The following is a 27,865-nucleotide window of genomic DNA, read 5'->3' as shown; positions in this document are numbered from 1 at the left end:
TGTTGAAGTCATTTTCTACATGTCGAAATTGCAATAAGCAAAAACCAAAATGCTGCAAACCAATAGCTTTCCCTCTTCGCGGAAATTGCCTCCCTTTCAGCCACGTATTGATGATAATCCATATTATTCCTTTTCCACTGGCTTTCAAATTCTTTTCAACACCCATAAAAAATTGTAAAACATGCTTTTCAACTCCCGAACGTCTCTTCCTCGTCGACCCAAATAATTTTCTTTTCTTAACACCATAGTCTAAAATGGCCTATAATAATAATAATAATAAGAATAATAATGAAGCTGACGGTCAAATTTTGTGCTACTAGTATTCTTCTCTTCCAAAAAATATCAACCCAAAGCTCCAATTATAAGCCTCCTGCTGCTGCTTTCAGGCTTTGAGAGTTGAGAAGAAAACTATGGTTATGGAGGAAACTGAGAAGCCGATAGAGGTTAGAGCTATGGAAGCTTTGGGAAAAGGTATTGATATAAGTGGAGATTTCAGGTTGAAATATGCCAAGGGAACCAGATTGGTGGTGCTTGATGAAACCAATAAAAGAGACATTGTATTTCCAGGTGCTTTTACTGTCCAAGGTGTTTCCCAAGATATCCGTCTTGATAAAGGCGATCGTATTCGATTCAAATCTGACGTTCTTGAATTCAATCAGGTTCTTTTTTCTTTTTTCCCCTTCTCTTTTCTCTATTTGATGAAATATTTGGGATTTCTATGTCTTGGAAGTATAATTAAGATGTTATTTTGGAGACCCAATTCAGAAAATTTTCTCAAACTTGATTTGCATCAGTTCCCTGATTAACCCATGATTTAGTTTTTTTCTTCTTTTTTCATGATTCATTTTGGTGGGTCAAAAGCATTTAGCTTAGTACTAGTCTATAATAGCCAACTTATACAACTACAGAGGTTACCAAAATTTGCGGGTATAAAAGTATAAAATTTTGACTAGTAAAATGCTAAAGAGTGCCTGAACCCTTAATTAGTGGTGAGACAAGATGTTATTATGGAAATACTTTTCTTTTTACTCAAAAGTGTTGTCTCGTTTTCAATTTCATGAAAAATATATTTTTAAAAATAGCTCCTTAACTTGTGTTATGGGCATTAGTTATCCACATTTTTTTATGAATGAGCCTTGAAATGGTGGGGATGAAAAGTTACCTTATGTCACAGGTGGAAAGATTTGTTTATTCAACTCTTTTGACTAAAGGCAACTTTTATGGAACTTCAAATATTTGGAGTTGGAAAAGAAAGATAGGTTACATGCATAATTGGATTTGTACTAAATGATATTTTTTAAGTTGGAAAGCAAATCTCGGTTGTATTTGCGTGGATTATTAGATTTACCTTTAACATATCTTTCACACTCCTAAATGTGAACAAGATGGGATGGGCTAGTTGAATTCAAGAGATACTGAAGGATGGATTTCTGTGAGTGGCTTTTATGTCTTTTAAATGGTTCTTCACTTTCTTGTTTTCTCTACACTCTGCTATAAAAATAAGCAACAAGCTTAGTAATTATAAGCATGATTTTGGATAACTCATCTTTTTGAAATTCTGGAGCACAGTTCAAGAGTTTGTAACTAGTTAATTCTATCTTACTGGTGTCAATGAGGATAAGAAAAATTTGTTTCCACTTTCATTCTTATTATTTATATGATGTCTAATGATTCATAATTTAAGTAAGCCTATCCAAGTTTGGATTTTAATGTAGTTTAGCTTTGGGCTCAAGGGAGTCCTATTTAAATAAAATGGGAATATTTTCCTGTTGACGGCTATTAAGATTTGTGTATTGAATCTGATACTACCTACTTCGCTGAAATGAAATGAGAATGGAAAAGGATCTGATGCCATAGACCACATTACTAGTTATTAGGGGTTATATGAAAGCATCTTGCTGTGAATGTAATTCTAAAGAAAAGTATTGGCCTTGAGGTGCTGAAGAGTAATGGACTCTGTTAGGAATAACCGAGAAAGTCATTGATAGAATTACTTTTAGTGCAAAAGGAAATTAAAAGAGTAGCAAAGGATAATGATAGCATTATTGCCCTTTGATTATTTACCATTTTAAGAACTGGTATAGTGGAAAAGCTTCAACTTTTGAAATTTATTTATCAAACAGTTTTCAGTCTCCTAGTAATTCGTTTCTTTTTTGGTCAAGTTTTCTTCTTAAATCATTTGGTTTGCAATGGATAGGAAATAAAACCTTGACTTTGACATAAAGTGAACCTCAATTTTAGACAAAAAATAATTGCTTTTATGAGTTCCTGATCATTTGTTCCATCATCTAGGAACTCTACTGATCCATAATAACAACTGATATTAGTGAGGTAGCAAGTGTCTAATATACTGGTAAATTCTTGAAATTTTAAAGTAGGACAAATATCCTAATCTCAAAATATCTTGGATGGGTTACTACCAGAACCTTATTGCTGAAAGAGAAAATAAAGAAAAACAAAAGCATGATTTAAAGTGAAAATAATCTAGGATTTGCGCCTTGTGCGCTGCTGTACTGATTATGTGCCTTATATAACTTTGAATTTATTTATTTGGTGCGCTGTGTTGATGTTAAACCTTATCTTTGTTTCCAAATCTTACTTCTCGTGCAGATGTCTGAGTTACTTAATCAGAAATCTTCAATACAAGGAAAAGTTCCTTCAGGCTATCTTAACACTATCTTTGATTTGACTGGGGACTGGCTTCATGATGCTGCAGGCACCAAAAATCTTGCTTTTGATGGTTATTTTATCTCATTGTACCATTTACACCTTACAGCATCTCCGCTTATACTGCATGACAGAGTTAAGAAGTCTGTTCCTCCTCACTGGGATCCAGCATCATTGTCTAGGTAGCTTTTCAGTATTGTTTATGCAATTCCTTGGCATTAAGTACGATTCTATATTAATGAGAGATCATACGGATCATGTGGAGGCATTTTGTGTGAATGAAGAAATATCAAGAAATAAAACTGTCAACTGTATGTTATAGGCTCTTGCCCATGTTAATGGGAATATATTACTGGTTATGCAGAAATGAACGTGGTTCTGAACTGCTTAGGTTGATCGTGTGGCTGTGCACTGGAAAAATATAGCATAACTAATTCAATATGAGATTATGAAGGAGCTGCAATACTCATTTTCAAATTGCTTGTGAAATGCATTTTGGTTTAGAAAATGTTACTTTCTCACCGTTTTGCTCTCAACTTAGTAGAATCCTTTTGATTTGTTATTAAATTAAGATCCTTGCATTCTATCATTTTCCATATATAACCAATTGTGCTGTAATTGTGCTTCCATTGCAAATGTCTGACTAACCTAATTGGAAAATTTCAACATGGAGAAGTTACTGGGGACTATCTTAATGTTATAACAGTTGCTGTTGTTGTTGTCAGTAATTATAGTGTAGCGTGCTGTCTTTATGTATCACAACATGCAGATTTCTAATTTCTTGCATTCTAAATTGTTTAAATCTCCATTTAAATGTTCTGATACAGTTAATCTTAGTAATCGGTCAGTTTAGGCATGTGAAATTTTCTTGGTTTAGCGTGCACAGGACAAATGATCGATAAGTTTCCAAGTAAGATTTTGAATAACTGTTTGTGATCTGAAGGTTTTCAGTTAATCATAATTTAGGTAATGTATGAATCTGTATTTAGTAGAATCAGTTATATGATTGTGGTGGAAATGATATTTTGGGGAACTCTAATAGTGTCTTTCCACCCTATTATCAATTCCATTCTATGAACCACGTTTTATTTTATTGATGTTATCAGGTTTTTTTAACTCGAAATTTAGTATTAGTTTTAAGTCAATTGTGATAGTTTCATGTTTTGGATCTCAAGCACTTCTAAAAGTAGGATAGGTAAAATGTAACTTATTTTATTTAATAGAAACAAGTTTATAGTAAAATCAGAAGCATTATGCTTTTTGGGAGAGTGTGAGGCCTTTGGGAAGTTTAAGGTGTGAAGCCTAGATGTCCTGCTCATTTCCTCTTTTAGTTCCAGTTTTGTTGTAGGTCGAACATCAACCATAAATCTTTCAGTTGAATACTTATCTACCAAACTCTACCCATCTCAGATCAAAGTAACCAACTTGCAACAATAACCCTAATTAGCAGTTCACAAGTGCTATTCACAGTACCAAATTGCCCCAAAATAGCTTTCTAAATCCTTGATTTCTTCATTCAATAAAAACTTTCCCATCACTTGTGTCCATGACTATGGTCCTCAAAAACCTAAGCAACCATCCACTAATAGACTATGCAACTGCCCCTAGCTGTCCTATGTCATTTATTGTATTCAGTGTTCTTTATGTATGTTTTTTTTGGAGCTAGGGTAGTGTTCTTATATAAACAGATATTGAATATTAAATTAAAATAGGAATGCTGAAGAGGTTTGTTACTACATTTTGGTTAAAGACATCACTTGCCAATTGAAAAAAGAGGGTGTGGGGGTCCTTAAATATGTATGTATTTACGTAGGTGTGTGTGTGTGTGTGTGCGTGTGTGTAATTTCCGCTAACGTTTTCTGTCATAGTGTTGTATTAGTGAAGTATCTAAATGTGCACAATTGGGGACTTGCCCCCAATTCCTCCTATGGGGGTAAGAACCAGAAAGAATCATTTTGGTTACTTGGCATCTATTAATTTTATTATTATTGGTTTCATGTAGTACATATCTAATAAATTGGATTAGGCAGGTTCATCCAGACATATGGGACACACATAATAGTAGGCATGGCTATTGGAGGTCAAGATTTAATTTGTGTCAGACAGAACAATTCCTCTACAATTCCTCCTGCTGAGCTCAGAGGGTATTTGGAGGATCTTGGAGATGTTATGTTTTCAGATGGGAAAAGCCCTTCATTACTACAGAGAAAAACAAGAGATGGCAAACTAAAAGTATTAGCACCTCATTGAAATTTAAGGGCTCCTTTTTTTTTTGTTTTTGTCTTTTAAATCATATTGTTTCTAAATGCCATTTATTTATGCAGGTGCCCGAGGTCTTTAATCGCATTCTGCAGTCAAACACCATGCAGTTGGCCAGCATTGCAGAAACATCAAGCAAAGATGTGAGTCTAGAACCTGAGTATTACTCTATATAATTCTTTTTTCCGTTGATTAGTTCTTTTTTCCGTAGAATAATCATTACAGCCCATGAATTATTTGTTTCCCTTTTTTTTCAACTTCAATAGGGACTCTCTGTCATTTGTTCAAAACGAGGAGGAAATGTGTTTTTGCATAGTCACTCCAACTGGCTGCAAACAGTACCTGCTAAACCAGAAGGAATTTTGTTCAAGTTTGTACCAATTACTTCTCTTCTGACTGGGATTCCTGGAAGTGGGTACCTTAGCCATGCGATCAACTTGTATCTTCGTTGTAAGTATTGCAGTGCCTGACTAAATGCTTCAATATTATTTTGAAGAGGACTGAAATCTTCTCTACTAAAAAATATATCTAAATATTGTGGCTATGAAAACAATTTGGGGGCAAGACAAGGATCTTTAAAGGATTTTGGTAGGAAAGAAAAAAAAAATGAAACTTACAAAAACTGAATTTATTTAGAATTTTAATTCTAAATTACTAATTAAAAATTGTTGGAAAAGACAGAATTACTTGTTCAAAATCAATCAAAGCATTTGTTTGACTGCCTTCTTTTTCACTCATATATATTTGTGTGATTTTGATTTGAGGTATGTTTTGCTGGTGAGACAGTGCTTGAAGATCCAAGGAATTCTATTTGATTGCCATGCTATGGAAAGCACTTTCACTTTTCAACTTGATTTTAGGGTCATTGGTTGATGCATGATCTCCTCTTAAAAAGAGTAGGGTTCAAATCCCTTTTCCCCCCAATATCTAGTTAAAAAAAAAAAACTTGATTTTAATCTGTTTTCTTTTTTATTTTATTTTCTTAAAATTCAGTTGGCTATGAAAACTCAAAAGCCACATGGCAATTAGAGGTAGGGATTTACCTTCTGTTGTGTCCTCACTGGAAAAAAAATGCCACATATCCTCTTGTCTGACATTAAATTTGACATATCAATGCCTTGTCAAGACATTTAGCAGAAAAACATTAATGTGTTATCATTTTACTTGATTGCACCAAAATTAAAACTACAGGGATGAACTTTTTTATTAAAAAAAAAAAATCAAGCAGAGGGAACATGAAATATTTGGCCTAGGTACAGAGCTGTTAGAGGCCTTTAGCCTTATCATTCTTTTAACAATCTTTTTACAAATCATATGTTCTTATTATACTTCTCTATATTCTAATTTTTCTGATAGTAAAATTTCTTTTAACTTGCTGATTCTGTGTCTAGACAAGCCTGCTTCAGAGGATTTAAGGTATTTCTTGGAGTTTCAAGTTCCACGACAGTGGGCACCTATGTTCTGTGAGCTGCCACTTAGGCATCAGAGGAAAAAAGCTTCCTGCCCTTCCCTGCAATTTTCTTTCATGGGTCCTAAAATACACATCAGCTCTGCGCAGGTAGCCAAACAGCTCACAAGGCATTGTTTCATAGTAGTTGGTATCGATTTTATGTATTTTGCATCATCATATTGTCTTGTGACCTGCATTAAAATTTTATATTTTCATGTGAAACAGAAGACTCATGAGATCCAAAATGCATATTTCCTGAAGTCAAGGAAAAACTGTGCTAATGCTTACCTTTTATGTTCTTGTTTGTAAGCAATGCAATTGATAATTCAAATCTTATCATAGCATCTGCGCCCAACATAACTAAAATTCAATGAGCAACATGCTAGCACAGAGAATCCTAAAAGTAAGATTGATATCAGCGTGCCAGTTTTGCTTGAAATCAGAATTAGTATGGCAATTGGCAAGTATGACTAGTTCTTGTACAGTAATAACAACACTGGTGGGGTTCTGGGAGGTTTTATGTATTCGCTTATTATAATTAAAAGGCCAACTTTTGTGGTTGAAGTGTAGTTGAAAGTGGAATTGAGGTACTACTTTTGGAAACTGGTAGTTGCATTGAATTTTCTATTGGTAACAACAGATACAACTTTACTATTTGAAGTGTCACTTTTTCCGCGGCCAAATTGTGTGGTAGAAAGTTGAATTGAATCACCACTTCTGGAACGTGGAAGTTGAGTTGTATGTTTTTTATTGGTAACAACAAACAACAAACACAACTTAACTATTTTTGAGGATAAATTATGAGCAAAAAAATCTTTAAGTATGTACTTTTGGTGACATGGCTTTGCAAGAGTTTGTCTTACATATCTGTGAGTAGTTTTACCTGTCTGTCACATGCATACGTATGTTACTACATATATGTAAATGTAGGCATGTGTGTATAGGAACAGGCATGTGTTATGTGTTTAAATATAGGTTTAAATTTCTTGACCCCTTAGAGTTTCCATCTTTTCTCATTTAACAGTGTTCATCCTATATTTTGTTGAGATAGATATGCAGCCATGTTTCATCCTATCCTCTGTTGTTACTACAAATAAATTTAAATAATCTAATACAATTTCAGGTTTCAAGTGATCTAAAACCAATAGTTGGCCTCCGCTTGTACTTGGAAGGAAAGAAATGCAACCGGTTGGCGATACATGTGCAGCATCTCTCAAGTCTTCCAAATATAATGACATTCACATCTGGCAGACCTTGTCAATGGCGAGGTTCGGAGGACTATAATTCCAGTGATCAATTTTTAGAGCCAGTCAGATGGAAGAGATACTCAAATGTGTGCACATCAGTTGTTAAGCATGATCCTAACTGGTTGAAAGAAGTTTCGAGTGGTGTTTTTATTGTAACTGGTGCACAGCTCCTTAACAAAGGGAAGTGGCCAAAGACAGTTTTGCATCTCCGTTTGCTTTACACCCATATAACCAACTGCACAATCCGGAAGACAGAATGGGCAGCTGCACCTGAAACTTCTCGCAAGACAGGTTTCCTTACAAATCTAAGCACAACTTTCACATTCACTCAACGGGCAGTCACTGAGCAACAAAAGCAGGCTCCAACAGCACTTAACTCAGGTGTATATCCTGATGGTCCTCCCACACCAATTCGCTCCAAAAAACTGCTAAAATATTTAGATATATCTGAGGTCGTGCGTGGTCCGCATGATGCTCCAGGACATTGGTTGGTAACAGCAGCTAAGCTAGTCAATGAGGGTGGTAAGATTAGCTTGCAAGTGAAGTTTGCATTGTTGGACTATCCATGAATTTCAGCTTCTATTGTACATATAGAGTGAGATTGATATATAACCATACAAGAGAAAGGAAAGTTGAATCACTCTTTTTCTATATCCCCTCTGTACAAGTGGAGAGTGCTATAGCTCCAATCTCCCCAAAGTCTTGCCCTTCCAACCACCTGAGCTGCATCCCGAGTGGCCAATTTGACTGCTGTCATTGATTTATTTGTTATCCTTTTTCCCTTTTTTTTTCTTTTGTTCATTTTGAAACGGAACAAACTATTCATTTTATTCACAGAGTTCCATTTTTGTAACTGAGTGTAAAATTTTAATAGAAGCCATGCCGTCAGTTTGTAAAGAGCATAGTTACCTAGAAATTTACGTCAGTAGGCATTTATATGGAATACTTATAAACTTATCTGTCTCTTAGGATCCTCTTTGATAAAACAATCCAACCATAAATTTAATCATGTTATCCCCATCATTGCTTAGGAGCAATGAAAGGTTTCTTTATGGTATATCCTATTTCTCATGTTCCTTTTCTTTTCCATGCTTAAATTAAGCAGCAATTAAGGTGACAGATAAATAAAGAGTGCAAGTACATAGGGGTAAGCAAGGAGGCATGAGTGAAATGATTAGAAGAGGTGGATGCAAATTAAAGCTCAGCTGCAGACAGACAGCATTGATTGAGCTAAGGAGGCCTTAGATTGAGAATCTATTGCAGGAAAAAGAAACAACATTTGGAAAGCATGGGAGCCATGCGCCACGAAAGCCATGATATAAAACAGAGAGGAAAAGTTGGCGTGAGAAATTAAGATGAGACATCTATATACATAGAGGTACAACTATCCCACTTTCAATTCCTTATCCCAACCGTCCCATGTTGATCATGCCATGCCTGTCATGTGATATTCCTGTTTCATTTAAAAATATTATTTACTTTTTGTATTCAGATACACTAACTTAACCACTAAGCTTCATTGGAAATGATGTTATTTCCAAAATTATGAAAAAGTTCAGTGGCTTTCTCTGGGGCCAATAATCCCCCAAAGATTGAGAGAGGAAAGTGGGCAAACGCAAATGATGGCACCCTGGAAATTTAGATGCAGCATCCAGGAGAAGTTCTAATTTAATAGAAAGAAAAAAAGAAGGGTTGTCTCTTGTTTTTCAAACTATATCCATTGCACTCTTCCAACCACTACCTGGCCGATTATTGAGGTCTTAGTTTTCCAACTGCCAACCAAACTGTCAATGGTTGCTTCGAGATTGGTGTGAATAAACAAAGCAGCATTCAGCTTTTTCATTTTATTTCCATTTTATATGTATACTTTCTTGCATAAGGAAGAACATTAAGGTTTGAATGTAAGATTTCTTATTCAATCTCCATTAAATGTCATGTATCTGTCATTACATGTCAACTTCTTTTTAACAACTACAATTGATTTGTCTCATATATTTGCTTGCTGTGGACCACATGACTCGCACGTAAATTTTGCCATGTTTGAACATAGAAGATAAGGTACATGATTTTTGTAGACTTTTACCATATGATTTCTTCATATTCATGATGAAGATATTGAAAGACAGTTAGTGGAAACTTCTCTTCATTATTGGTCCTAGTGTCCTCTCGTGTCTCATTGTTTGTGGTGAGTCTACTAGGCATGAAAGATTCACGCCATGTGACAACCATATACTTGCAAAAAAGGGTTTGGACCACTATATATTTAAGATTGGCATTGACTCTGGAAACCTTGCCATGGAAGGCACACCAAAACTAAAGTTATTAAAAGCAGGTGCAGATCCCATGCTTGCTAAATCATGGCACATGGCGTCCATTTCCCTGTCATTTTCATAGATAATGATTTCACCAATTGTTGGAGGCAAAGTCCCTTTGGAAGGACATTTCATCAATAAGTGGCACTTCTATGTACAATTTGGAACCTCGATTAAAGGGGATGTGGAGGCCATGACATATTGTAGACAGACAGACAGACAGACAGACAGACAATCATACACAAAACACGGAAAAAGTTGACAGGAAATTCAAGCTGCCAGGAAAAAAGTAAGAAAAATAACACATCAAGCACAAACTCTTTGATGGACCCAAATAAGAAAAATGGATTGCAGAACCCAAAATGTGGTAGTATTTGATCAAGGACGTGTTGATGATGGCCAATTCTTCTGGATTTCGAAGTGGTAGCTCACATCCAAATAGGCTTTGCCATCGTCATCTACAAACTGCATAAAACAAATTAATAAAGTCAAGAACGTGATCAAAGGAAAGCTTCAATAATTACTCTAGATTCCATTTTATCATTGCTTTTACTATTGTTGTTGTATTTTAGATACAATTTTTACTTTTTACTTGCAAAAGTAAAAGCTTGTGACAAAAGTAATGATCAAACAGAGCTTTAACATGCAGTATTATCCCTTCAATGATTTACCTTGGTTCTTGCAGAGTATGACCCTCTAGCAAACAAGCCCGAAGGGGTAGTTTCTTCTTCCAATTCATATGTGTAAGGTTCTTTCTGAGGGCTAAATGTTCCCAACATCAGCTTTGTGTTGTCCACTGCAAAAAAGTTTCATGATCAATGACCACAATGAATACTGTGTCTTAGTTAATGAAATCATAGTGTACTTTTTCATGTTTTTAATACCTCTAACACCAGTCTTCCAGACAGTGTTTGTGTACCTAAGTCCAGAGACAATGTTGTTGGAGACAGTGAAGGAGAATTTGAGGCGATACCGGCTTCCTTCCCTTAATGTAAACAGACTGCTCTTAGGCTTGGAAGTCAATGGAATTGGCAAGATGATATCTGGCCGCCCCGGGCATAGGATTGAAAGGCTTAGTATCTTAACTTGTGGTTCCTTACTCTCTGCTTTCAAGGAGATAAATTTTTATTAGCTTCTGCATTTTAGAATTATAATGCAAACTTTTCATATACAAAAAAATAGACACAAAGAAACAAAAACCTAATACAAACTACTAGATCATAAGCTGCTCCCTTTATGGGAGGTAGGGCAGGACAGCAGGCAAATGTGAACCCCAACAAACACTGATAAGGGCTTTAGGATTGCTTTCTAGTTATCTCAAATGATCGTAAACCAATTTGGCAATGAGCACTGCTGATTTATCTTACAATCATTGTCTAAATAAATGTCAGAAATTTGTTCTTTTTGTGTGTGTTTACTTAAACCTAGTACCAGACAGTATAAATGTTGCTGAAAAATCTCAAGAAGTATGGAATATTTTGCACTAACTTATACAATGTGACTGAAGAAAACAAGAACTGTCAGAAAGGAGAGAGAGAGAGAGAGAGAGAGGGAGGCAGCTAGCCAACTTAATGCAGGATGTTCTCAAATTCCTAGAAAAGATATCAATTCTATGCAATGGAAAAATATATGAGGGTTGTATTAGAACTAATGTAAGAAAAGCAAATTACCTCCAACTGCGGACATATCAACACTCCCAAGAAGCTGTTCCTTCCATCTCCTCAAACTTTCATCATCCTTTGAAAACAAAGTAATAAACAATCAAACAAGAAATACCCAAAGCCATATTTAAATGCAAAATCAAGTTAGCTTGTTTATGAAAATTAAATGAAAAAACTTATTTACAAGCTATTTTGGAAAACTTCTTTGAACTTAAGCTTGATGGGTGATTGTTTCGAACTTCAAACATGTAAAAATAAACTAAGATAAAATGAGTACATAGACGAGCTAGCTCAAGCAAGAAAATTCAAGCTTGGGCTTAGCTTCAATGTTTTGTTTGAGGTGGCACTTGATAAAAGCTCCAATGAACAGAGTTTGAGTACTACTGGATTCTGGGCTTGCTTTGATACCTTGATAGTATTGCAAAATGAAGCAGATAAGAGAAATGAAAAGGAAATGAGATGATGCATACCTTGTCCTTTTCAAGCTGCTCTTTGAGTGAGAACTGAGGACCAAGATCCAATGCCTTTTCAGATATCAGCTTGGCATCATCTTGTTCATCATGCTCAGTCTCAAGGTGATCATCCTTATCTTTCTGGCGATCATTTTCCTCTGCTTCATCGACAAACTTGTTGTTTTCGTTATCTCTCAACTCTTCATTTTTTGTTTCATTTTTATTGAAACCAATTTCTTTGGATGCTGAGAAATTTCCTACAGCAGCTGACATTTTCTTTTTCTTTTGCCCCTGTGAAACCTACCTCTAAGGGAAGCAGTTATGAATTGCAGGAGTTAAAAGGAAGCTTCGCATTTAAAGTTGGTTTGTGGGCTTGAACTTGTACCAAATTAGATGATGTCAACTAAAAATGTTGGATGCTAGTTGATATTTTTTTTATCCATCTACACACCTTGGTTGAGATGGGAAACATGGCATTGATACATGACACAAGACCTGACAGGAAAGGCAGTTGGAACAAAAAGGATGGTTATTAAAGTTTGGAGGAGAACTTTCTATAGCTGGGGCAGTTGAGACAAAGTTAGCTGTATGGTCTGTCAGCTTCCCTAATTTTTGCTCATTCGCCCCTTTCAACTTTATCGCATCAATGGTCCTTGAGACTTGAAGAGTTTAGATAAATAATTGTAGTCGAACCTCTCTCAGCAACACAACTTGTGGTGAGGCCAGACTGGCTTTAGCACAGTTGTTTGGCTTGAACCAGCACTTGCGCCTGGCCCACGTTTGGAGACATTCATGCTTGCTTGGAGACTCCACCCTCTACCCTCTACCCTCTATGTTTGTTTTCTTTCTCACCAAAAATGAAGAAATCATCTATTTTAAGAATAAGAAACTTAACATGAAGTTTCATGTCATCATAAACTTCAGATACAAGAAAAAATGATTGAAGGAATGACGAAACGTGTTATAGCCACCTTTTTCCCTAATAAATAAGAACGAGTAATGAACAAATAGACAGAGAAGATTAACTTGATACTCTGTAGGCTTGGTTTATAGAAAAACTAATTGGTTTCAGTTTTCCACGTTTTGGTAAAATAGAGTTGAGTAAGGAATGATTAACAGTGAACATGTTCAATGGTTATTATCACCATAACCAAAAACTAAATGGAGTCAGGGGCTTCGGCCAAGCGGCTCATACCTCCCCTACAAAGCCAGGGCCTATTCAATTCCAAACCTTGCATCATTTTTCATTATTCCAACAACTGGATTTAAATAGGACTCGAATCCAAGCCCGTTATTCCAACCTAGATTGTAAACAAACGTAGGAGCATCCACCCCATCTGCAAGAGAAGGGATGATGGTTCCCTCTTTATTCTCAAAGGTGAAGACGTATCAATCCTCAGTTGCCAACATTTTCCAATAGTTGATATGATAATTATAAGAAACAACATTGAGATTTGCAGCATTGGATGCTCCACTGATTTACACGCGTGTCGACCGACTGGCAGAGCAATCAACTGAATACGCAGAGACATCCCTTCCACTGTCTTCAGATAATAAAACATCGATTACTTGCACATAATTGTAGTACCACAACCCTTCCCTTGTCCTTCAGCCTCCATGTATAAGTGGTGTAATCTATAACTTGTGATTTTACAATCTACATTGGTTATGCCAGACATAGAATGCTAAAGCCGCATCTATGCTGAGTACATAAAGCATGGAAAGCTTGAGATTGCAAATAATTCTTGCATTTCCAAAGATCAAGAGTTTTTACTTTCCATAGAGACGAGACAGGGTAGAAGCCATTACTGGGGTTGAGGGCGTGTCTGGACAACATAAATATCTTTTCCGAGAACACATCCTTCCACATCCTGCGGGCAGCCAAACTTCCGCTCCAGGAAAAACCCAACAGCACAGAGACGCCGACTAAGCTGGTGACGAAATATCGTGTCAACTGTTAATGGTTTTTTACTGTAGTCCACTGTCAAACGGATAACTTCCCCATCAGCAGGACCTGCACCTGACACCACCATCTCCTCACTGAAATTTGCAAATGCTAGTGTTCGCACAAGCCCATCAAACTTCCCAGAAGATACACGCCAGGGTGTGCCTCTAGTTCCGGAAGCAAGGGTTTCCCCCAGCCCTGGAGCAATCTCCGCCTCAACATAGTTATGGTCATGGTCAGTTGGGCTGAGTGTGTGGAGTACAAATGAAAGATCAGGTGAAAGCATTTCTTGCACCAGGACTGCCATTGCAGCATCTTTCTGGGTCACTCCAGCAGCTCGCCGACTTAGTACTGCTCTTCGAGTATAGAGTGAAGCCCATACTTGGCTAATAGCACTGGAAAAAACAGTTGGATTTGAAGGACTGACATTTGGAATTGATTCATAAAGTCCAGCAGCTGACATCCCTGCCAAATCCTCAACATTTGCACTTGAACGAACAATTAAGCGTACATTGCCGGGAAATACTCTTATTATGCTATCAATTACATCTTTCGAGAGTTGTAGGGAAGAGACCAGTTGCTGGAGTTGGCGGCATAGTTTGTCAAGCTCATCATTCTCCAGTTCTGCTGTTTCTATCTTTTCCAGAAGTGACATGAATGTTTCTGACGATTTGTTTTGTTCCAAAGCCAATTCCATGGAGCCAAATGGTATAACAACTCCAGCAGGAACACGAAATGAAGCTGGCACCCCTTCGTCACTGTAGACTACCATAAAGAAACCAAAAAAATAAAAAGAAATTAGGCAACATGACAATAAAGGAATGACAATTTATAAGATAGAAGATCAATCAAAGTTCATGCAACTTGTACAAAATGAATTTGTTAAACAATTAGAAGGGGAACTATTAAACAAATATATTATCTAGTATAATACTTCAATAATGTATATTATTTACATAAGAAAAAGATCTTCAATCAAAGTTCATGCAACTTATACAAAATGAATTTGTTAAAACAATTAGAAGAGGAACTATTAAACAAATATATTATCTTCTATAATACTTCAATAACTTATATTATTTACATAAGAAAAAAATCTTGTTGAACATGATTCACAGACAATATTTCTTATGACTGAATACTACTCCCTTTAGGTGTGGGGGGAGGGGGACAGGGGGAAGATGGTGAAGGGCAGTCAAGAACAAAAACATTACCCTTATCAGAAACTGCTGCCAAGGAAGCTAAGCAGCCACAAGCAGCTGCCTTTGCTCCTGAGGTTAGTGTATCTGCATCAGCTAGCAGTATGACTCTGGCAGAAGAACTACCCTGTATGAAAAGGAAAAACCAATATCATTTTGATAGACAACATAAAAGATAACCATGAGATTGCTAACTTCTTGCAATTTAAGATAGCAGATAGCAAAACTTGCCTGATTAGAGTTAGGGGCTTTAACAGCCAACCCGGATGAATCAAGAGATCCATGCACTTCAACAGCAGGTGAACCATTTCTTGAAAGAGTTTTCGCAACAGAATCAGCATCGTGATCATATAAAGAAGATGGTCTTAAATGCACGCCACTTGACAATGCTTCCAGTCTTCAAGATTTTACAAACACAAGAAGCAAACAAACAAACCATTCAAGTATCAGACTCAATGGTAATAGAGCTAACTTTTAATAGCTGATTTATGAAACCAAAAGTTGATTATATTGAGGAGAAGTTCAGAAATAACCTGACATATTTTCCTGCAAGATTTCGTATATTAGAAACTATATCTTCATCTTCACATGTAACAAAGACAACTTTTTCCTGCACAAAAGCATGCACTCTATCAGTCTCTATCACATACTTTATCAATGTTTCTATCAAAAATATTGTAATATATTTAATGAGATGAGAGAAAAAGAACTTACTTGTCGGGCCCTAACACCAAGATGAGATAGGTGAGGCAGCTCCTGCAGAAGTACAACTCCTGTGATATTAGACCCAGCTGCTGTCACCTGCCAAATGTGTCAAATGAGATTACATGACCACTTTACTTGTATACAAGAAAATGACAAATAATATAAAAGGATCAGAACTATCTCAAACCTCCTCATCTCCATCAGCTTTACTGACCACAAGAATAACAGGTCCTTCCAAAGATGATGGCAGTGATACAGGGACAATGTTCTCAACCTGAAGCAAAAGTAATTTGGCATCACATATAAACTCAACTTATAAGCAAAAGTCCAGTCATTATCACATGAAACATCCTTTAAGCCAAACAGTATCATGATATAACCATTACTAAATATTGCTATATTCTGACACAATAATAATATGTGTCGCATCAAAATCAACTCCAGTTACATGTGAACCAACGTTCCAGAAGTATAAGAAGAAATGGCGATGCTGCTTCTAAGTAAGAAGATCGCGAAGAAGCAGGTCAAGAAGTTCAAGAGACCCAAGAGTGACCACAAAATCTCCATCAAGACAAACTGGTGTAGACCAAAGGGTATTGATTCCCGTGTAAGAAGAAAGTTCAGGGATGCACTTTGACGCCCAACATTTGGTTACGGTTCAGACAAGAACACTCGTCACTATCTTCCTAATGGCTTTAAGAAATTTGTTGTGCACAACATCAAAGAGCTTGAACTGTTGATGATCCACAACAGGACATACTCTGCTGAGATAGCCCATGATGTTTCCACAAGGAAGAAGAAAGAGATTGTTGAAAGAGCAGCTCAACTGGATGTTGTTGTCACCAACAAGCTTCCCAGGTTGCTTAGCCAGGAGGATGAATAAGCCTTTGTACTGATTATGTTTAGTAATAAGCTTCCTTTGTACTTATCAATTTTGGATAATATTGTTGTTCTAGACAAGCACATTACAATTTTACTTAAGATATTTTCTTTTTGTTAAAAATATTTGCCAAGTATTAATGTGAAGTTGTGGGTCATCACCCTTTTCTTTTAGTTTGTACATTTTGGAGCCCTCTAATTAGTCTGTTTTATAACTAGGAGACTTGGCACCTCAATGAGGCTGGCTTTTACTGATTCTTGTGCCCTATTGTGTAGATGAATTTAGGGGTGCTCAATGAAAAGTTATCAGAAAGCTTTAATCCAGCATTTTTCAAAAAAAAAAACTGGACATCACTGTTCTATACTTCTCAATTTTTAAAATTAGATAAAAGATTTTAAACACCCAGTAAAAAAATTTTCAGATGGAAGCTAAATTTGAACTGGAATAGTTGCAATTAGGACAATAATATAGACACTGTCTCATCTCACTACCTTATTTTCAACAACAAAAACATTACTACATCTGCTTCTTAATGTACGGGCTCAGTGACAGTGACACATTGTGTTTATGGATTCAGAAGTTAGCCATGAAATGAGAAAGACAAAGTGCAAACAAAACTATCCTTATAATAAGATGCAGTCACTCAAGTTATTGAGGTACCTGAACCAACGTTCCGGAAGCCACTCCTGGAACAAGGACATCCCAACCCTGAGAACCAAGTGCTGTTCTAACAGCTTTCAGAAGGAGAGTACATAGTTTTGAAACCTGAAAAATCACCCTACAAATAAACTTTCCCAGTTAGGAAAATAGAAAATGTAAATTATGTGCCAATAGTATGATTTTTGTTTTCTAAAGTTTTAAATGACAAAATCACAAACTTATATAGCAACATTCTTTAGAATTTATCAGAAAGATAAATGTTACCATACCCAGCTCGAATCTCAGCTTCAGCATACGTCCTCACGCTGTTCTCCGGAATTCCAAGAGCTTTCCCAAGCATCTTCAAGAATGAAGAAATAATTTCCATTTAGAGTTCCAGTTACTTCATTTATTAACCTTAAATTAAATGACTGATATTATGAAGCTGCATCAGTTGGAGGTTGAAACATAGAGGAAGAAATCTATCGATACATTGAATATTGCAAATGCCGCCCGGAATTTATCTGACATCGCCTTTAAAGGTTACGATCTAAAACAGGTCATTAACCTTAGTACTAAAAGAATTTAAGCATTTATTCCATAGAAAACAATTTGCTAACTTACATCATTCTCAGGTATTAATCATTCACAAAAGTTTCATCATACAGCACAAAACATTTCTTTACCATAAGAAGATCAGATTCTTGACCTGCACTTTTTGAGGGAATATTTGAAGAAGAGCTTCAGAATATTCCTCAGTCAGCCTCCTTGTTCTATCAAGTGTAGCTTTGAGTTTTAATGCCCAAATTCTTTTGCCATCTTCACTTCCTTCATAAGAAACAAAAGGGGCCAAGAAAATAAAATAAACAATGTACCTATAGCTATTCTACCAACAATGCAAAACATTTCCAGAACTAAGAGACAAAAAGATGAGAAAGGTACCTTCCTTCTCAAAGAGACCTTTCTCTTGCCAGGCACTAAGCTCATTTTCGATAGCAGCACACTCTTCTGGTTTCCAACCAGATAAATTAAGCTGATGAACACCAACAATTAGGGCAGCAAGTGGATTATTCCAAGAGCCCGTATTTTTTGATTCCAGATTATCTGCAAGCCAACTGGCTCCTCCCATAGCTTCATGTGCGTTGAGTAACCTAATTTAGTGCAAGTCAGTACTGCATGAATGAGAGAAATGGAGAGAAAAAGAGCATAACACTAAACATATTGCTTGCAGACAAAGTATATACAGAAAGGTGGGAAAGCAGAAAGTAAAATGATTCTGTTTCCACAGGAAACTATATTTTTTGAATAAAAATTTATCATTACAAATGCAATAAAGGCCTTCTGTTGAGGCTGAATAGGTGATGTGCATGACCATAATCACCTTTTATCAAGCAGCCTTTTTTTCAGAATTGGTTGCAAGGTCGAGCATATCACTAGTTTTTTGCAAGCATGACGTTGCAGATTGTATTGTGTGAAACCCATGCAGAAAATATCTATCATGTGTTAAATAAGAGCAACATGAATGACTTTCTGTCCTAAGGTAAGAAGCTCAGTTTAACTGGCCTAACCAGCCCTAGTAAAACATGATATAGTTTTTTCTAGCTTCCGTTTGTAGCCCTTTAGGATTGCCAAAAACACATATGACATCATTCCATCCTATTAATATGAATTCTTGATATCATAAATAGTATCTTTTATAAAGCTTCCCGATGTTAAGAGTAACACAGATGGCTAATACAAATTCTTCAAGGAAAAGAATATAGATAAGTGACATATAACACCAAACTGCATCGACAAAACATATTAATATGACATCCTTCCATCCTACTAATATGAATCCTTGATATCATAAACAGAATCTTTTATAAAACTTCCCAATGTTAAGAGTAATGCAGATGCCTAATACCAATTCTTCAAGGAAAAGAATATAGATAAGTGAAATACAACACCAAGCGGTTGACAAAAAATTTGGTAACTAAAGTGAAATGACAGGGCTGAGCAAAAAAAAAGAAAAAAGTGAAATGATAGGCTGATTAGGATTTTTGGTGAAAACTACTAAGGTTTGAGGTAAAACAATGGGGAATCTAGAAGAAAAATTAGGCTTCATAATTAGCATAGCCAAGGGGTTCAAATGCATGAAGAAATGAAGGATTTAAAAAGCTCTTCAGTGGCTGTTCTGATACTGTGAAACTACATGCGAACAATGAAAGAGTGATGTTAGTAGGGTTAGTTTCTGCTGGAGTGAATAGAAAACAATATCGTAAACTAAAGGGTAAGAACAAAGAAAAAGGGATCCAGGCTACAGACCTAAACCCTAAAGTCATATCAAACAATGACCGTATTCAAAATCTTCTTGCAATTTAATCTTGACTTTTCCTAACCACTTTGTTTTCAGCATGAGGAAGTTTGTTGTCTCAGTAGGAGTCATGCACGTGTTAAACAAGATCTTATGTAAGCAACTGTCTAAAATGCCAATGTTCATTTAAACAAGGTATCACATAAACTCATAAGATAAACATTTGGTATGTTTCAAAGAGCTTTCTGCCTTTACAAGTTCAGGCACAAGAAATAAGTATCAAAAGCAACCCTAAAAATTCAGATAAATACCTGCTTAAGAGGACAAAGGAATAGTCCTCAAGGCCAATTTCACAAAGCCGCCACTGACAGTTGCAGACAACAACAGTCAAATTTCTGTTTATTGAAGCTTATGCTGAAACATTGTAAAATTGGACTCACCTTTTGACGCATTGCTATTGCAGCATCAGGAGCATCATTTCTAAGACCACTTTCAAGACCCTTCATAATTACTTCTCTCAAAGCACTCAAAGATCGCATTGTCTTGATTAAATCCAAACCGCTACTTGATTCTTCTGCAGCATCCAAACTCTGGAAATATATGACTCTTAGAGAAATTAGATGAGTGCAACAAAAATTCATCATTTAGAAATAAATTTGCAATAACAACAAAGCCTTTTTGTACTGACTTCAAAATTTTCATTTGTAGTACAACAACAAGCCTTTTCCCACTACATGGGATTGGCTACATGGATCGGATTCTGCTATTGCACTCTACTGGGAACCATATCCTCAGTAAAATCATTTAAGGAAAGGTCTTTTTTGATCGTTTCCTCCAATGTCTTCTTTGATTTTCCCATTCCCCCCTTCATGGGTTTCTTTTCTACAGCCAGTATCAAGCCCAGATAAAGAGGATTGTGTTAGGTAAAAGACAACCACAAGAAACATCGTTGAACCTTCACGAACATGGATCAAATTTTCATTTTCTAGAATTCCCAATATAATTAATTGTGATATACATTGGATTTAATATTTTATGTTCTTGCAATATTGCAGCAAAAAGAAGGTAGATCAGATCTCTTCCTAATTATACTTGCTTTTAAACTCTGTTTGAATTTTTTAACAAGGTCACCGAAGAGAATGTCATGATAGGAAAAGAAGATCTTTTAAATGAATCTTTGATTGGAAATCACCTCACATTTTCTCCCAACTCTCCTATTAAGGAGGTTCTGCCAGTACTTTGCAACTTCATTGAAACAGCCAAGAAAAACGAAACCTTGAGAATGGACACCAAGGTTTATGATTTATAAGGCTACCCTCGTAGATCACTCTACGACCTAGACAACCCTTTATTGGCACAAGCATACCCAAAATGCCTAGACACTTTGTGAAGATGTTACAATTCCATTAAAGCCATGGATTCTACTCTTATACTGATGCATAAAACCTCCTATTATGCAGAAAAAATTCCCTTCATTTGTTACATTCAAGCATCATCCTTCAAAAGGAATATCATAGATTAGTAACATAGTAGGAGTCTAGGCATATCCCAATCCTTGTTCTAGTTCATTATGGCTGTAAAAAGACTTGCATATTAATCACTTAAGCAGCAAGAAGCCATGAAATTTCCCTAATCAACCAAATGAGTCTACTAATAAATGGCACAATAATTACCATCTCAAATAATCAAATAAAAAATAGACACTGGTGTTCTTGACATGGCTAAGCCAGCAACTCTATGAAGGTATTTTATTAAAAGCATAGTTAATTCACAAATGAACTTTCTGTCAAATTCCATTAAGCACTACCTAAAAACTCTTACTACAAAACCACAGCAATGAATGAAAACCATGAGCAACAAATTAACAATTTACCTTTTTGCACTCCAGAAACATTGCAAGAGCTGCAAGGCCCCGTTCATCTAAAGATTCTCTGATTGACTCAAGTTGTTCAGTGAGGCTGCAATAACATAAAATCTTAGATAGCTGCATAAATGTCCACCAAGGAGTCTTAAGATTCAAGACAAAGCATCAAACAAAGAACAGGATCACTCCATGAAGTGGAAACGTCATTGTAATTAAGCATAGTAATACAAAAGGTTACAAAGGTCAGCAGCTTTTGTGCCTCATAATTTAATTGCTATGTATGATTGACTAAAGCTAGTAGAAAGTCCACTCTCCTTGATGAAGGAAACTTACATAGAAAAATACAGAGAAGGGCTAAAAACAGATAGGGTGGGAACTAAATACCTTCAATTGATTGTATCAGTATAAGAGAGAACTCTATGCTACTGTAATGTTGCTTAATACTATCTTCAACAAGAATTTTTAAATAATATCAATAGTATAACCATGGGTCCAAGAAAGAGTAAAAGTAAGAAACACAAATTATTTGAATCAAACCTTCCAGCATTGAAGAAATCTTTGAGTTCCTGATGGAATATCTTGAATTGTTCAACAAATGGTTCACTATATTCTCCAGGATTCTTAGTGACTCTAGCAAGCATTGCTTCTGTTGCAACTAAGTCTTCAGGGCCAGCATTTCGATGGAGCTTGTTCTGTATTGTATGCTTAATTTCTTGCTGGAATATGTAAATTGAAAATTAATAAGTAATTTAAATTACACACACAGGAAAAAAAAAACCCTTGCCAAGTGCTTGTAAAATCTGACCTTGAGATCATGAGGGATATCATTCCGATGAGCAATGTCTCTAATCCGAGTAAGTGGGACAGATGCCGTAAATTCTGCTTTAAATGATGGCAGACAAGGGTGGATCTTCCGAATAACAAGCACCTCCTAGAATTAGGGAAGAAAAAGGTAACTGAGAAAATTAAAGACAAAATGACTAGTGTGCTACACATAAATCAAAACATAAGAAAGAAAGTGTTCATCGTTGAAAGTGCATGAGATTTGTATTATTTGTCCATTTCTTCAACATTTGGTGCTTGCTGCATGTAACATACTTTTATATTCTAATTTCCTAATATAAAGCTTTAATAAAGGAAACATGAAAAAATAAAGAGGGGACTAATGAGTAAAATATGTTAATTTAAGAAAAGAAAACTCTCATGAACATGTACAGAATCACTTATTTAAGAATAATAGCAACCCTTACTGCAAATCCTAGAAGGTTACATCCAATCACTCCTCCCAAAAAATCATTAACATAAGGAACCAGTGATTTTCAAATTTCGAGATACCCTAGACTTCTATTACACCAGCTCTTTAGTCCATTAAAGTCTTAAGACCAAGCAATTGGAGATAAGAAAATATTACAGAATGTCAGACTGACAGTGATAAAGCAACATATACATTTTTTATTAATTAAGACAATATTAACTGAGACTAATGTTCATAAAGCTACTTGGAGTACCAATACCTAACACACTGTCTACCGAGACAGTTGTTAGCATCTAAGTGTACCTTGCGTTCCTTGTGGTTAGAGATCACAATTTTATAGCAAGAGTCAGGACTTTCTGCTTTGACATTTCATGAAAGAACAGATCCATGCCCACTAAGACACAATCATTCCCACTAAGTTAAGCTCAATGATCAGTTATTGCATCATTTAAGGTTTTGAACCGATTACAAGGATGCCAAGCAGAATACCTAACAATGAAAGCCAACTTCCTTCCCCCTCTCCTTTTCCAACAACTAAGTCACTCATTCATCTTCAACATTCTCTCCTTACCTGTCACCCACCGTCCTTCTACTCATTCTTCTCACATCTAAGCTGCCCCTTACAAAAACTAGACTCCAGATCATGTCATATCAACATAGTAGACCATTTTTGACAAGTCTGAGCAAACTAAAATACCAATAAAGTGAACAAGGTGTCCTGTATCTGGATCATCAATATTTTCTTGGATTCTCTCAAATTCTAAGACAAAGACAAGCATTACCTTTATCCTCCTTTCAGCCAGAATGTGCCTTTCTCTCACTTTGCTAAAGTTCTTATTGGTAATCCACTATATAATAAACATAAGTAAAGAAATCCTAAATAACACCTAACACATCACTTTCTGTCATCCTGTGCAAAATGCACAAATGTATCTCCTAGATTCTCAAATATGGTTACAAGCAAAAGCCTTTAGACCATGCTAAAGGATGGACAAAATATAATTTAACACAAATTTACCAAGCAAGAGAATTAGGAAATGGAGCAATGGTGCCATGATGATATCAATTCTGAGACATAAAAGAAAAAAAAAACATAAACTATGCTGGATTGTGTGTTTACTAATCTTATTCAGGATATAGTTTAAATTGAAAACAATGGCAAAATATAGTCCATGTAACTGACCCTAAGTAATGGGAAGAGGCTATGTCTTTCATTACTAATACTGTTGAGAAAAATTAGAGTAGGATACATGGAATAAAGCAATACGGATTGACTACAAACATTTAATTTTACCAACTATGAAAACTACCAATACAGCAATAGAGCACCTGAGGTGAGGTATCTTTCCTACTTGAGATTCGTTCTAATTCACGAAATATATGCCTGGAAATCTCAGCATGTCTGTTTGGCCGGTGATGACCCCCGTCTTCAAAACAAGGAATTTGCCCTGTGTTTATCCACTGCATAAGAACAAGATCTAAGAGCAGCATGGAAGAATAAATCACCAAATAAACCGTAAGAAAAGGATATGTAAAATACCTTCAGATAGATAGCAGAGCATATTAGAGCCTCCAATAACTCCCCACTTTGCAAACTTCCAACTAATAGCTCACGAACAACTTCAAGCTTTCATAAGAAATGGGAAAACAAAGACAGAAAAATGTCAACAGTCAAAGATATCATGGCACTAACACCAAAGACAGAAGTTTACAACCTAAGCAATGATCTAAATAATGAATGGACATGGTTTATATAAATAAGCATTTTTTATTGGTTAAAAAGACAGGCCATGAAGGATAAGACACATATTATATTATCAACTATCCAACTGCCATATGTGCCAAAATTCCATGCATCCTACCACCAAATGAAAAAAAAAAAAACTTTACATAGAAATAGGGAAGGATTCTCCCACCAATTTCCTACTTCTTTAGCTTTGAAATTATATTTAAATACCTTCAAACTGGTCAGTGTTATTTGTTCACAAAAGAAAATAATAACCCATGGTTATGGGTTTCCTTATTGCCAAATTTTTATCACATTTTTACAGCTTCACTGGCCTGCCTAGAGACATGACATCGTCAACCAGTGTTGTATTTAAGTGCAAGCATATGAACTGCTAGATAGATTGCATGTAACTGTATACTCAGGGCTTATGATAAGGGGATTCAGCAGAATAAGCTTAAATGCCCTTGGTAGTCAATATGTGCATTAATACTATCATGCTACAGCTACACCACACATATATCCCACAACGCTACGAATCATCAAATGATACATGCGAAGTTAATTGCAAATTCAATTACTAAAATCAAGGGTGGTACAGAAAATATATTGATTATGACATCTCTAGAACAATTTCCATAAATATGAATATTGCAATTAACATTATCAAAATCTGTACCTTTCTCCACCAATTCCTTGAACTTTTATCACCTTCAACTAATTTCAAAGCCAACCCTACAAGACCGGTTGTATCCCATTTCCTCTCCAATTCTCTGTTGTGATGCTCATTTGACTGCATGAAGGAGGCAGGCCTCCCCTGCCAATTTCCAACAAAAGGACTTGTCTCCACTTCCAAGACTTCAGCAGTAGATTCATTATGCCCATCATCCTCCACTCTGTCTCCATATTCTTCCAAACTTAAAGGCAATAGTTCCACTGTCTCCCCTGTTGAATTCCAGTGACATACCATCCCAAAATTCCCACCTTGAGGCAGTTTCAGGACACGGTTATCCCCACCTTCCCATACTACACTCTTGTCCTTCCTAACAATCACAAATTTATACTCAACCAACTCATCCCCTTTCAGTTCCAAGTCGCATACCCATCCACCCTCAGTCCAGTTCATAGGCACCTGCTTCTTCCACTTTCCCAATTCTTTTGTGGACCCTAAAATTACTACATGCTCACCAAATTCAACCTGGTGATCTAAACAAACATCAAGGCCTACTTTGCCACGTCCAGACTTTGGTTTTGCTTTCATCTTCTTCTTTTCTTCTTCTCTGCTCCCGAAAGCAAAAACCCAGTTTAGTCATCTCCCATTCTTAATAGCATTTGATACAATCAGTTAGAAAAAAAAAGCAATGCCGTTTGCTTTTAAATCATAATAAATACTAAAACTCAAATAACCATTCCATTTTCAGACATTTCCCATCGGGAAAAAACGTGGGGAGTTTTATAAACCTGGTTACCGAGATTTTAAACTTTATCACCGTAATTCATCATAGTAAAACTAAAACTTCAACAGCAATGGCCATTCCAATAATATCATTTTCAGACATTTGTCAAAGCAAGAGCAGTTGAATGAACACTTTATAGAACTAATTTACCTTCCTTTTCAGATAGTTCTGCTGCAGCGAAAAATTAAACCAAAAAAAAAGATTTCATGACAATGGAAGTTTAAAAATAAAAAAAGACAGAAAAAAAAGGTACCTAGTGGGAGTAGAGGAAACGGCCAAAAAGAGTGGAAGAGAGTGTTTACGGTGGCGGTTGATTCCCGGCGGAAAAGGAAAAGAAATCCTGGAATTGAAAAGAGCGGTGTCTGGGAGGAATCTGGGTTGCTTCCGAACTAGTATTTGAGAGTGGAGTGAGCGTAGAGGAATAGAATCCATGGTGTTTCCTCGCTCGTCTTGGAAACTTTTGAGATCTTTTTGCAAGTAGAGAGAAAGTATCTATCTCCCTCCCCCAGTTCCAGTTTACTCACTGAATCATGATTGGGATTTGGAGAGAAAGGGTGTTTTAAAGTGCTGGGTTTGCGCCACGTGGAGTGCTCAACACACCCCAACGACCCATCTAGAACGATCCTCCTTCTCTGCTTACATTTAGGACGATCACTTCACTTCACTTCACTTGAGATACGTAACATATCTCATTAAACTAATGTCTTTAACCAACTGAAAAAGTATTAATTTCGAAATAAAATATATACTAATGTGAATAATCAGAAGACAAAAAGCATGAGACATTACCCGGCCCGAATCTGACCAACCTTTTTAGCATTCCAATCCCACCTCAATATGGAGCTATAATTTTTAATACTTAATCTCATTCTGAAAAAAATCATTTTATCACTCAAATGCAGTCTATCTTAATCTCAAAATATATTTTTTAATTTGATTTTATCAAAAGAATTTATTAAGATAGTTACAAAATTATCTAGTTGAAGTTATTATATAATACTATTTAGAGTTATATTACAATATTGGTAGTTAATTAGAATTAGATTATAAATAAAATTAACCTTATTTACATTTATATTGTGATGTGATATGATATGATAATTTTGATTTAATGCATCAAGATTTTCTTTCTTTTACTATGATATCATTTTCGTACATTTATATTGTGATTTGATATGATAATTTTGATTTAATGCATCAAGATTTTCTTTCTTCTACTATGATATCATCCTCGTTTCATACACACATGCTCCATGTACGTCTTAATTGTTCATATGTATTGACATCTTTTGTCCTTATAATTTATCTGTCACGTCACTTGTTATGTGTCATCTTTCTAACATCATTTATAAATTAACTATTTACGATATGTTCTGTTACATTAACTCGTTGAATTATATTATTATTTTTTTAATAATTGAAGAAAAAAGATTCGAACCTTATTCTTTAAGCAATAAATAATACACTAACTAATAAATCAACTGCTCAAGTGTGTCATATAATTTATTTTTAAAATATTTCTGTAGATATGTTTTGTCATGTCATTTTATATGTTTTATGTTTCTCCATGTGATGAAACATAAACATAGAAAATGATGTGGTGAAACACACATAGAAAGTGAAGTGAAGAAACAAGTGATAATAAGTGATATAATGAAACATAAAACAAGAGTGGCAATAAAAGTTATTTATGTTTAATATAAATAATATTTTATTATCAAATTAATCTCTTTATTTGATATTATAAATATATAAGTTAATAATAAAATATATTATATTTATATATTTACCTTAGGTTTGGCAACATAAATCCATTCAAACTAAATTTCAAAAGATTAAAACTCACGTTAT

The 27,865-nt window shown here is 35.6% G+C and overlaps 3 protein-coding genes and 1 pseudogene across 4 annotated transcripts; 2 read left to right on the top strand and 2 right to left on the bottom strand.

The window, feature by feature from the left end:
- The first annotated feature begins 37 nt into the window (after nucleotides 1-37).
- On the top strand, nucleotides 38-8,520 carry LOC110421213 (MACPF domain-containing protein At1g14780-like). The gene is made up of 7 exons (XM_021434734.2): nucleotides 38-659; nucleotides 2,611-2,849; nucleotides 4,698-4,899; nucleotides 4,992-5,069; nucleotides 5,193-5,376; nucleotides 6,318-6,484; nucleotides 7,500-8,520. Exons 1-7 carry the CDS (start codon nucleotides 411-413, stop codon nucleotides 8,190-8,192), a joined length of 1,812 nt encoding a protein of 603 aa, XP_021290409.1. The 5' UTR covers nucleotides 38-410; the 3' UTR covers nucleotides 8,193-8,520.
- Nucleotides 8,521-10,033: 1,513 nt separating this feature from the next.
- LOC110421626 (rho GDP-dissociation inhibitor 1-like) lies at nucleotides 10,034-12,602 on the bottom strand. 2 transcript variants are annotated; one of them, XM_021435256.2, is made up of 5 exons: nucleotides 12,067-12,602; nucleotides 11,606-11,672; nucleotides 10,820-11,041; nucleotides 10,607-10,731; nucleotides 10,034-10,400 (listed from the first exon to the last, which is right to left on the bottom strand). In XM_021435256.2, exons 1-5 carry the CDS (start codon nucleotides 12,319-12,321, stop codon nucleotides 10,314-10,316), a joined length of 756 nt encoding a protein of 251 aa, XP_021290931.1. In that variant the 5' UTR covers nucleotides 12,322-12,602; the 3' UTR covers nucleotides 10,034-10,313. The 2 variants fall into 2 exon arrangements, with proteins under 2 accessions (XP_021290931.1, XP_021290932.1); XM_021435257.2 differs by having other exon boundaries at nucleotides 10,820-11,038; nucleotides 12,067-12,588.
- Nucleotides 12,603-13,264: 662 nt separating this feature from the next.
- Nucleotides 13,265-26,708, bottom strand: LOC110421458 (chloroplastidic phosphoglucan, water dikinase (ATGWD3)). The gene is made up of 19 exons (XM_021435060.2): nucleotides 26,268-26,708; nucleotides 25,237-25,837; nucleotides 24,372-24,458; nucleotides 24,161-24,292; nucleotides 22,382-22,507; nucleotides 22,114-22,292; nucleotides 21,586-21,670; nucleotides 20,153-20,302; nucleotides 20,024-20,076; nucleotides 18,359-18,567; nucleotides 18,126-18,244; nucleotides 17,707-17,777; nucleotides 17,438-17,555; nucleotides 16,085-16,171; nucleotides 15,907-15,993; nucleotides 15,726-15,802; nucleotides 15,424-15,589; nucleotides 15,208-15,319; nucleotides 13,265-14,758 (listed from the first exon to the last, which is right to left on the bottom strand). Exons 1-19 carry the CDS (start codon nucleotides 26,444-26,446, stop codon nucleotides 13,854-13,856), a joined length of 3,543 nt encoding a protein of 1,180 aa, XP_021290735.1. The 5' UTR covers nucleotides 26,447-26,708; the 3' UTR covers nucleotides 13,265-13,853.
- On the top strand, nucleotides 16,379-16,780 carry LOC110421459 (large ribosomal subunit protein eL32z pseudogene; annotated as a pseudogene).
- Nucleotides 26,709-27,865: the final 1,157 nt, after the last annotated feature.

Source organism: Theobroma umbraticum, unplaced genomic scaffold (assembly GCF_002168275.2).
Source record: "Theobroma umbraticum cultivar Fairchild unplaced genomic scaffold, ASM216827v3 scaffold_130.0, whole genome shotgun sequence".
In the NCBI taxonomy this organism is placed as follows: Eukaryota; Viridiplantae; Streptophyta; class Magnoliopsida; order Malvales; family Malvaceae; genus Theobroma; species Theobroma umbraticum.
The sequence above is the reverse complement of the archived record's forward strand: the minus strand, read 5'-3'. Positions and strand labels throughout refer to the sequence as shown.

Coding starts and splice junctions, on each gene's coding strand:
- LOC110421213 (XM_021434734.2), top strand. CDS start 411: ATGGTTATGGAGGAAACTGAGAAGCCGATAGAGGTTAGAGCTATGGAA. Junction 660..2,610: donor ACGTTCTTGAATTCAATCAG/GTTCTTTTTTCT, acceptor CTTCTCGTGCAG/ATGTCTGAGTTACTTAATCA. Junction 5,377..6,317: donor GATCAACTTGTATCTTCGTT/GTAAGTATTGCA, acceptor TTCTGTGTCTAG/ACAAGCCTGCTTCAGAGGAT.
- LOC110421626 (XM_021435256.2), bottom strand. CDS start 12,321: ATGTCAGCTGCTGTAGGAAATTTCTCAGCATCCAAAGAAATTGGTTTC. Junction 11,673..12,066: donor AGCAGCTTGAAAAGGACAAG/GTATGCATCATC, acceptor TTGTTTTCAAAG/GATGATGAAAGTTTGAGGAG. Junction 10,401..10,606: donor CATACTCTGCAAGAACCAAG/GTAAATCATTGA, acceptor TGTTTTATGCAG/TTTGTAGATGACGATGGCAA.
- LOC110421458 (XM_021435060.2), bottom strand. CDS start 26,446: ATGGATTCTATTCCTCTACGCTCACTCCACTCTCAAATACTAGTTCGG. Junction 25,838..26,267: donor GTTTCCTCTACTCCCACTAG/GTACCTTTTTTT, acceptor TTTCGGGAGCAG/AGAAGAAGAAAAGAAGAAGA. Junction 17,556..17,706: donor GAAGCTGAGATTCGAGCTGG/GTATGGTAACAT, acceptor GTTTATTTGTAG/GGTGATTTTTCAGGTTTCAA.